Below are 9,951 nucleotides of genomic sequence, written 5' to 3'. Positions count from 1 at the left end.
CGTGCTCTGGGTCTGTGCGTGCTGGGTGTGTGCGTGCTCTGGGTGTGTGCGTGCTGTGCGTGCTCTGGGTGTGTGCTGTGTATGCTGTGCGTGCGTGCTCTGTGTGTGTGTGTGCTCTGGGTGTGTAGGCTGCCTGCTGTGTGTGTGCATGTGCCCTCAGCCTTCCCCCGGCTCCACCCCCCAGGACTGACCCCCCCACACGCAGGATGTGGCTCTTGCTGCTGCTGGGCTCGCTCCTGTGGGGGGCACCTGGGGTTCTGCTCCACCAGTTGCCCAGGTGCTTCCCGGAGTTGGCCTGCTCCAGCCCCCAGCTCACTGGGGGGGGGGGGGCCTCTGGCATCGCCTCTCTCCGTCCATGCAGCCCCTCTCCATCCATGCAGCCCCCTTTGTCCCACCAGCCTGGACGGGCTCCTGGCTGCTCCCCCCTGACATGTGGGGAGGGTCCCTGCTGGGTCCTCGCCAGAGAGGCTCAGGTGGGACCTTCTGCTCAACGTGAGCTGTTCCCAGCGTCGGTCACCACCCTGGCCACAGGTAGCACCGTGGGGCCAGCATCCACCTTGCCTTAGCACCCAGCCACCGGCTCTCGCTTGGCCTCCATCAGCTGGGTCACAGAGCCCCCCTGTTCTCCGAAATCCCCCCACAGGGCCCTGCAGATGGGATCCAGCCACCGCACAGCCGCTCTTGGTCAAGCCGGGACACGGGAGTCCCTGGCGTGATGTGATTCCCACAGCACGGGGCAGCAGGAGGCTGGGAGGGGAGTGGGGGCCAGTAGGGGAGGGGAGCCCTGGGCCAGTGGGGGCACTGGGTGGGTTCTAGCAGTGGGGCAGGGGCTCTGCCAATGTGATTTAGGGGCTGGCTGAGACCCCGGAGCCTCACTGGGCACCTCTAGCCGGGGCTGCCTGCCGAGCGCTGGGGCTGACCAGGAAGGGCAGCGCAGCCTGGACCCTCTAGTTCTGGGGGGGCCCTGGAGCAGACAGCTCTGCTGGGGCCGATCTGCCACACAAGGCCCCTCCCTCAAACACACTCAGCCCCCCGGCCACTGAGTCAGAGGGTCCCAGCCCCCAGGAGCCTGGCACCATCAGACAGTCACACACTGTGCCTGACCTCGCAGCTCAATATAGCAGCTGAGCACTGGCCCGAAGCACCTGGCTGGCGCGGCCTGGGGGGAGTGAGCCGCTCCCCGCCAGCCAGCAGAGAACACCGTGTGCTCGGCACGGGTGCCAGGCCAGAGGGGCGGTGTGGGTCAGAGCTCAGGGGAGGGGGGTTCGGGCTTGCAAGGGGCATTTCACCAGCCACCCACCCCCTGCATCTGCAGCTCCAGCGGGGGCCCACTGAGCAGCCTCCAGCCGTGGAGGGGGGGAATAGAGACCCTAGACTCATGCCAGCACTTGACAGCCCAGCTGACCTGGCCCAGACAGCCCCGATCCCCAGACCCCTGCCTGGCTTGCCTCCCTGAGCCCCCATGGGCTGCGGGCCGGGTGCTCCCTGCAGTGCCTGCGGCAAGGGGGGCTGTGCTCAAAGCTCTTACGGTGCCTGGGGGGCAAACTGGTCCAGGTGCGACCCTGAGCCTGCTCAGGAGGGGCCTGACCAAGGACAGGCTGGGCTAGAAGCCTGGAGCTGAGGAGAGCAGCTGGGGGGCGCTCTGGCCCCTGGCTCCGGAGAGGAACCGGAGCCCCATTACTCCAGGCTGGGGTTCTCTCCATCGCCACTGGCCAGCCCCCGAGGAGAGCACCCCTGCGCATCCCCCACAGCCCTCAGCCAGGAGGTCCTTCGTGGCCAAGGCTTTACACGGCGTCCGGGCCGTTCTAGTCGGGGCCCACGCTTGCAGTCGGGGGGACATTTCCCCAGAGCAGGATCCTGGCCCAGTGCTTCGGCTCCCCTGAGGGCTTGTCTCCTAGCCCCCTTTGGGGTCCCTGGGCCGGGTTCTCACTGTACCCCGGGCGCAGCCTGTGAGGCTGGCTCAGCCCCGCCCAGCACGAGGCAACGTCTAGGACAGACCCAGGCTCCGTGGATTTATAAAGTTCTTTTACCAAGTTACAACATTCAACAACCACAAAGAGGGGGAGCCCCCGAGCGCGTGAGTCGGGGGGCAGCCACGGCTCCAGTATGAGAGCAGGGACGCAGGCTGGGCAGGGACAGAACAGGAGCCAGCTGCAGGGGCCAGGGGGCCAGGGCAGCCCCCATGCAGGCGCTTCAGGAATACATGCCCAGGGAAAGGTGTCACGGCCCGGGTCCCACCAGCCCAAGCCTCGGGCCGTTTTGACCCCCCCACGAAAGCCCCTTTCTGTTCATGGGCCCCGCCCTGCGCCAACCGGTCATGAGCCGTCTTGACACCAGTGAGTATGCAGACACCACCCACCCAGGCCTGGGGCCAGCACCCACGGCTTGCACACCCAGGGCAGAAGGGGGTTGCTAATGCTGAGCTGACGTTACGGGGGAAGGTTTGCAGCCGGGGCCCTCGGGCGAAGGGGTGACAGCAAGAGGCAATGCCCGGGTGGAGTCGGGGAAACCATGGGGAATCCCCCTTTAAAAAGAACTAAATCTCCCTCTCCAGGGACTGTCCGGCCCCTGGGCCTTCCCTGCCAAGTGGCACTGAGAGAGTCAAACCGTCCCGGGCATGGATGTTAAATATTGCCAGCTAAACCCGCTGGCCCAGGCTTCCCACTGCTTCAAGCACCACGTGACCACCTTGGGTTTCAGTTATTGCAGCGGATCACGTCAAGCGCCAGGGCGGGCGCGCCAGGTTCTGGTGGGTGGGGCGGGGAGTGGGGAGCACTGGGTATTGGTCTCCAGCGCCCTCCTCTGGCCGACTGGGAGAGGAGCCGACGTGCTCCGGAGAGGGGAGGAAGAGGTGGGCGCGGTTCGGAATGGCTGGGCTACAGTGGAGGTGCGGGGTGGTGTCTGCCTGGTCCCTGGCAGAAGGGTGGTGGCAGGCGGGTGCCCATCCTCCCTACCCCAGCCAAGGCGCATCCTGCCACGGCCTAGGTAACAATGCTCCACGGCAGTGGCCACAGGGGGGCACCGAGAGCCAGCGTGGCTGGGACCCAGACTAGCGCCGGACATGGAGCCAATCAGCAGGGACCGGACCAGAGCCCTGGCTGGGGCTCCCTTGGGATCCCAGTGCCCCCATGGCAGGGTGGGGGCTGGGATGGAGGGCGGCAGTGTGAGTCAGAGTGAGGGCTGGGATGGAGGGGGCAGTGTGGGTCAGGGCGGAGGCTGGGATGGAGGAGGGGCAGGGTGGGTTAAGGAAGGGTCTGAGATGGAGGGGGGCAGTGCGGGTCAGGGCTGGAGCTGGGATGGAGGGGGCAGTGTGGGTCAGGGCTTGGACTGGTATGGAGGGGGCAGTGTGGGGCAGGGCAGGGGCTGAGATGGAGGGGGCAGTGTGAGGGCTGGGATGGGGGGGTAGTGTGGGGCAGGGAGGGGGCTGGGATGGAGGGGGGAAGCGTAGGTCAAGGCAGGGGCTGGGATGGAATGGGGCAGTTCGCCCCCATGTGGGGGCTGGCGATGGAGGGGGAATAGGCAGTGTGGCAGGGGCTGGTATGAGAGGCGTGGGCAGGGCTGGATGGGGCGCAGATGTGGCAGTGATGAGGGGTGCAGTGTGGCAGGGTGTGTGGGCTGGGATGGAGGGGCGTGTGGGGTTGAGACTTGGGAGGCAGTGTGGGCAGGGCGGGGTGGGGGCTGGGATGGAAGGGGGTAGTGTGGGGCAGGGCACGGGTTGGGACGGAGGGGGCAGTGTGGGGCAGGGCGGGGGCTGGGATGGGGCAGTGTGGGGTCTGGGATGGAGGGGGGGCAGCGTGGGCAGGGTAGGAGCTGGGATGGAGGAGGCAGTGTGGGGGCTGTGATGGAGGGAGTAGTGTGGGGCAGGGCGTGAGTTGGGATGGAGGGGGGCAGTGTGGGGCAGGGCGGGGGCTGGGACTCCACCAGACCAGGTTCCGTTTGGGGAGTCGCTGGCAGGGACCCCTCGTGCCCCCCCGCACTAGCTGGTGTTACGATCCAATGGGACTGGAGCCAGCCCAGAGCCGGGGGCCCCAGGGCTGGCTGAGGCTGCTTTCCAGGGAGCCCCTCACTCTCCCACCCCCTCCCTATCCCAACCCCCTCCCACATCCACACAACCCCCAGAGCAGCATCCTCGAGTCGCCCTTCCCTGCCCCACAGATGTGGCGTCCCTGACCCTGAGCCCCGAAGGAAAGAGAGAGACAGTAACGTGGGGGCAGATGCTGCCATGGTGTGACTGACCAGGGGCAGGGGGGTGAGCTCCGTGTGGCGGTGGGGGGCTGGAGCAAAGGTCTCCAGCCTTCCCAGTGGCAGCAGGCCGTGGGGGGCGGGGTGTATGTGTGCGTGGCACGGCCCGGGTGTGGCACTCCTCAGGCTGGCACGGCGCTGGCACAGGACCGCTTCAGACAGGGGTACAGCAGCAAGACGGCTGCAGCTACTGCGAAGAGGATGACGGGCTTCAGCCCCCCAGCCGGGACCTGTGGAGGGGAGATGGAGGGGGGAGGTCAGTGCTAACAGCTGGGTGGCAGCCTTCCCCGGGGAAGCACGGAGAGATGGGGTCCCTCGCGCTCCCCCTCTCTGGGGTGACCCTGGGATCAGACCCAGGGGGTCCCCCATCTCCCCGCCTTGTTTCCCATGGCCCCAGTGATGGGGCGCCCGCCCCTCACCTAGCCCAGCCCGCTGGTTCCCAACCCTTTGGGGGCCAAACGCTGTCCCATGAGCCTTGGCGGCCACAAGGGATTGTGGGATGTGTCCTGGGAAGAAAGCATGGGCGGCTGGGGGATGCTGTGAGGGGGTGGTGGGATGGTGAGGGGTCTGAGGCATGCGGGGGGCTGTCTGCTTAGCAAGGGGGCTCATGCTGCGCTCCTCTCCCCGCAATGGGCACTCAGAGGGCTTTGCCCGGGGATCCCAAAGCCTCTCCCCAGGGCTGCAGCCCGTCTAATCTGCTCTGGCCGACCGGGCATCACACCTCATTACTAATGCCCCTTGAATCCTCAGCCAGTGCACAGTGCCCCCTGCTGGCCATCTGGGGCACAGGCCCTGCCTCTGGGCTCAGAGGGGCAGGAAGGGCCTGGGGTGGCAGCAAGGGAAGGTAGTTGGTTGCCCCAGCACCACGCACCCCTACACAGGGGCAGTGCCCGGGGCTCCCACAGAGGCACCTATTGCCCTCAGCGGTGGGGACGAGGTGCCATGTCTTTAGGGTTATCTGACCAGCTCCTTTCCCAAGAGATCGTGCCCCTCCCCAGCCCTGTCCCTGGCTGGCAGCCCTGGGGCCAAGCGGGCCTGGGGGAGGGAATCTGCCCTTGCTCACCACTCAGCCTGGAGCAAGCGCCTGGGGAGATGGAGAGCAGAGGGGAGAGGCGAGGCGGGGGGCAGGGGTCACAGGGCAGGTGCTGGAGCCCCCAAAGCAGCCGAGGGCGCGGGAGCAGCCTGCCATGCACGGGGAGAGCCAAGCAGGGTCCTGGGCCAGGCCGAGGGCAAGGGGAGATACCAGTACCTGAGCGGCATTAGGAAGAGGTCTCGGCCCACCAGCACCAGAGCAGAGCCACTATAACAACCAGTCCTATGAGGGGGAGGGAGATCACGGGGGCGTCGGGGGTGGGGCAGCTCTATGGGGGAGAGCGGGGAATGGAATGGGGCGGCAGCCACAGGCCGGAGGGTGGGGGGAGATGGAGATGAGAAGGGAGAGAAAATAGAGATTAAATCGCAGGCTGCTCGGCCTCTTTTCGGGGTCTCCCTAGCCCTGCCCCAGTGGGCTGTGGGGAGCCAGGCCACTTGGGGCTCACGGAGCTGGGGAGGGAGCGTCTTCTCCTGGGGGGCTGAGCCATGGGAAGAGACGTGGGGGTGGGGTCGTGGGTCAGGCTGGGCCAGGGCGGGGGCTCCCTGGCGGAGTGTCCAAGGCCCCGTCTGCACCAGGACCTGCCAGCACGTCTGGACGAGCCCCAGCTCCAGCGGCTACTGACCAGCCCCGGGCTCAAACCGTCACTGTCTGGGTCCAGGCAGCTCTTGTGCCCAGCTGGTACCTCCCCCAGCACTGGGCACCGCTTCCTGCACGCCGCTGGCTGCGACCCCTACACGCCCCCGCTCAGGTCCCCCACTGCCTCCCTGGAGCAGCGCCCCCCTCTGCCTCAGTGGGTCCAGCCAAGAATGGGATCTGTGGGAAAGTGGTGGGCACCCAGGAGGCGGCAGCTTGACACAGCCGTCACCCACAAGCCCCATCCCTTGTGGGAGCATGGCACAGTCAGCACCCATGGGGCTCCCCCCACGGCAGTGTGGCACCATCACTACCCACGCCTGTCGCCGGCAATGCCCCTGCCCATGGCCATGCGGCACCCCTGGGGCACACCTACCCGCCCGTCAGCGGGCATGGTGCCTTTGAGTCTCTGGATTTCCGCCCGGCACAGCCTCAGCTCCTCCTGCAGCTGCTGGCGCTCCTGCTGGATGACCTGGTACTGCCGCTGCAGCTCCCGCAGCTCGGTCTGCATGTTGTCACACTGCAGGGGCAGGGAGAGGGGCATGAGCAGCTGCCCATCCAGAGGGGTCAAGGCCTGGGGGAGCCCCTGGGGAGTCACTCCCCCCTGCCCTGCAGTGCCCCGCCCGGGCAGGGCCAGGATGGGTGTACCTTGCTCTGGGTCAGATGCACCTTCTCCTCCTCGCTCTGCAGCTGGAAGCGCAGGCTCAGCTCAGTGTCGGACTCCTCGGCCTGGCTCAGGGGTTCCTTCTTGCAGTTGGGGGCGCTGATGGTTCTCGTGTCGTCCACCGTCTTGAAGGAGACGCTGCCGCTCAGGCGGGGGCTGGCGCGCCGGGGAGAGAGGGTCCGGCGCACCGGGGGATGGGTAACGTCCGACTCCGTCGACTTGCGAGAGTCTTCTGACCTGCTCCTGGATCTGCCAAGAGAGCCCATGGCCCCGAGCAGAGACTGCAGAGCCGCTCCTGGCCGCCCAGACGCAGCCCCGGACACCCCATGGGGGGAGGCACCTGGCCCGGCCCAGCCCAGTCAAGCCCGGCCCAGCCATGGGCCTGCCCACCTGCTCACACATCCCCTGAGGATTCTGGTTCAAGCCCCAGCTGCCGTGGGGAACAGGAGGCAGGTCCTGAGCCCAGCCGCCTGTGGGGTCTGAAGCTGGGCCCCCGGCCTGCCCCACCCTGCCGCCCCTTCCAGCCCCATTACCTGTACTTCTGGGCTTCCAGGTTCTCGAGCTGGTGCACCATGATCTTGTTGCTCTCTTGCAGCGTCTGGTACTCCTCCATCAGGTCCCGGTACTGCTCCCGCAGGGTCAGCAGCTCCTCTGGAAACACACAGGCTGCAATGGGACGCGGCCCCCACCTCGCAGGAGAACCCTGCCCCCACAGCCCCTGCCTCACAGGAGACCCATACAGCACAGTACCCCCACCTCACAGGAGACCCCTGCCCCCACAGCCCCCGCCTTACAGGAGACCCCTGCCCCCACAGCCCCTGCCTTACAGGAGAACCCTGCCCCCACAATATCCCCACCTCGCAGGAGACCTTCACCCCCACAGTACCCGCACCTCACAGAAGAAACCTGCCCCCACAGCCTCTGCCTCACAGGAGACCTGCACCCCCACAGTACCCCCAGCTCACAGGAGATCCTTCTCTGCAGGAGACCCACACACCCCAGTGCCCCCAATGACCACGACTTCCACAACTTCCGGGGGCTGCTTTCCATGCACCCATTCCATTCCGATGGCACCAGCCCGCAGTGTCCGGGGCTGCGTCTGGCTTGGCCTTGGGCCTGGGGGTTCCTACCCACCCCGCCCCCTGCAGCACAGCGTCCCCTAGTGCTGTGCTCGAGCATTGGGGTCAGCACTGACTGTGAGGCCAGAGCGCCCCCTGGTGTAGCCCTGCCCAACGCCCTACAGCAGAGTGCCTGGGACAAAGTGGGAATGTTCTTAATGTTTTGTATGAATACAGTGTGCCTCAGTTTCCCCGGTGTGTTTCACAAATTTCTAGGGCTAGGTGGTGGGACAAGTGGGGTGATTGTTGCAGAGATCCCTAGAAGGCAGGGCCGGGGCCCATCCTCTGCAGGAGCCAGCCGGAGGTGTTGGAGAACAGAGAGGTGGAGGCCAGGTGCCTGGCTTGCCCGAAAAGAGACCAAGGAAGGAGGAGGGGCAATGGGGCATGACTGAGGCTGGGCTGCTGGAGGCTAGTCAGTCTCCGGGTTTGGGACTCAGGGAGGGCCCAGGGCTCTGGATCTGCTCCCAAGATGGACTTTGCTGCAGGTTCCTGCTTTCTGCGCAAAGCTCTGTTCTATGCTGTTCCTGACCACTAATAACCCTCCTGTGTCCCACGCTGGCTGGCTGGGAGTCACTGCTGGCTGCGGAGTGTGGGTGCAGGGCCCCATCGTGGGGGGGGGGGGGGGGAGGGGTGAGGCTGCCCCAGGCATCCCAGCCAGGTGGACTCACTGTGGGGAGTGTGGAAGAGGGGGACTGAATGCTCCAAGGTCAGTCCCAGGAGGCACTGTAGCCAAGGGGACTTGCGCTGGGGAGAGCGCACCCTGAGGAATGCCACACTGCCCCAGGGTCTGTGGGGCCCCCGAGAGCAGTGCCAGAGCCCCGAGCCTGGGCATCTGTGACAGCCCCCTAGTGCCACGCTGGAGTATTAGGGTCTGCACTGACTGCCAGGGTACAGCACCCCCTGCTGAGCTTCCTTGCAACTCCCTGCAGCCTAGCGCCCCCTAGTGCTTCACTAGGGCATTGGGACCAGCACTGACTGCCAGGGGAGAGCGCCCCCTGCTGAGCCCATCCCACAGCGGAGCGAGGATCCCAGAGGCAATACCTTGGAGCATAGTCACCTCGTCAGCACGGCCCTCAGCCCAGGCCTGGCCACTGCCCTTCATCGTGATCTCGGCGCGCAGGGTGGTGATCTCCGTCTCGTACTCCTCTCGGACCTGCTGGACGCGCTGCAGCTCAGCTCGCAGCCGGCACAGCTGCTCCTGCAGGGCAGCGATCTCGTTCTCATGGATGGCCGCCACCTCCTCCGCCTCCAGCCGCAGGCCGTGGATCTCTTCGTTGGCCTCCTGCAGCTCCCGCTCCACCTGCTCCAGCTCCAACGCCTTCGTCTCCTGCAGGGAGCTGAACTCATCCTTCAGCGTGCGCATCTGAGCTGCACAGGGCGGGGCAGGGAGGCGGGGTAAGAGCCTGGCACCAGAGCACCGTTACTACCCCTTCTCCCTAGCCAGTGCTTTCTGGCCAGGGGACCGTGGCAAGGGGCTTGTTCCAGAGCCCAAATGATCTCAAAGCACCTGCCAGCCTGTACACACTAGGATCACTTCACCCACTGCTGATATGCACCCACCTCTGGGGCGGGACGTGGCAGTTTGGGACAGGAAGTGAGATATAACCCCACAGCAAATCGAATCTCTGGGCAGTGGATCCAGGGAGGCAGGATGAAAAATGGGGGAATGACATGCCCCTCCCAGGCTCCACAAAACAGCCAGGCCCCCCAAGAGACACCCCTCATCTGAGGGTGCCTGGCCTCCACCTGCTTTGCCTCCCAGCCCATCTGCTGGCAGCCACAGGGCCTCCTGCTAGCCTGAGCCAGCTCCACCTCTGGGCTAGCTCCTGCTCCAGCCCCAGGACCCTAATCCCTGGCCAACCCACCTGCCCCCCACTGGGTCCTGCTCCGACCACTAGGCCAGAAACGGACAAGCAGGGAGGAGCAATGCCTGGGGAGCACACACTGGCGGGAGCTTGTGGGGAGGGGTCCAGCAGTCAGTGAAGTGGGTGAAATGAGGAGCGCAAGCCGGGGGGAAACGGGAGACCCCTGGGGACAGTGGGGTGCGGAGGCAGTGGGGGAGCCCCTGGGGCAGCTGCAGGGGCAGGATGGCTATAGGCCGGGCAGGCTGTGAAGGCAAAGTGCTAGGGGTGTGGAGCAGGGGGGACCCATGGTGTGATAGCAGTGAGGGAACTGTGGGGCACGTTCTTGGGAGTGGCGGG

At 66.2% G+C, this 9,951-nt stretch overlaps 1 protein-coding gene across 4 annotated transcripts in view; it reads right to left on the bottom strand.

Moving 5' to 3' along the window:
* Nucleotides 1-3,852: 3,852 nt before the first annotated feature.
* The window catches only part of CCDC136 (coiled-coil domain containing 136), a 37,604-nt gene continuing 31,505 nt past the window's right edge, over nt 3,853-9,951 (bottom strand). For 2 of the 4 annotated variants that reach the window (XM_032802182.2, XM_032802184.1), the window contains 6 exons: nt 8,792-9,118; nt 7,166-7,283; nt 6,617-6,881; nt 6,345-6,488; nt 5,492-5,603; nt 4,386-4,472 (listed from right to left, as the gene is read on the bottom strand). In XM_032802182.2, coding sequence (XP_032658073.1) covers nt 5,502-5,603; nt 6,345-6,488; nt 6,617-6,881; nt 7,166-7,283; nt 8,792-9,118 — 956 coding nt within the window. In that variant the 3' untranslated portion in view covers nt 4,386-4,472; nt 5,492-5,501. Of the gene's footprint in view, nt 4,473-5,491; nt 5,604-6,344; nt 6,489-6,616; nt 6,882-7,165; nt 7,284-8,791; nt 9,119-9,951 lie in introns of all 4 variants that reach the window. The other 2 variants (XM_032802181.2, XM_032802183.2) reach the window with 1 other exon arrangement.

Source organism: Chelonoidis abingdonii, chromosome 1 (assembly GCF_003597395.2).
Source record: "Chelonoidis abingdonii isolate Lonesome George chromosome 1, CheloAbing_2.0, whole genome shotgun sequence".
In the NCBI taxonomy this organism is placed as follows: domain Eukaryota; kingdom Metazoa; phylum Chordata; order Testudines; family Testudinidae; genus Chelonoidis; species Chelonoidis abingdonii.
Note: the sequence above shows the minus strand (reverse complement) of the source record. Positions and strands in the feature narration are given on the sequence as shown.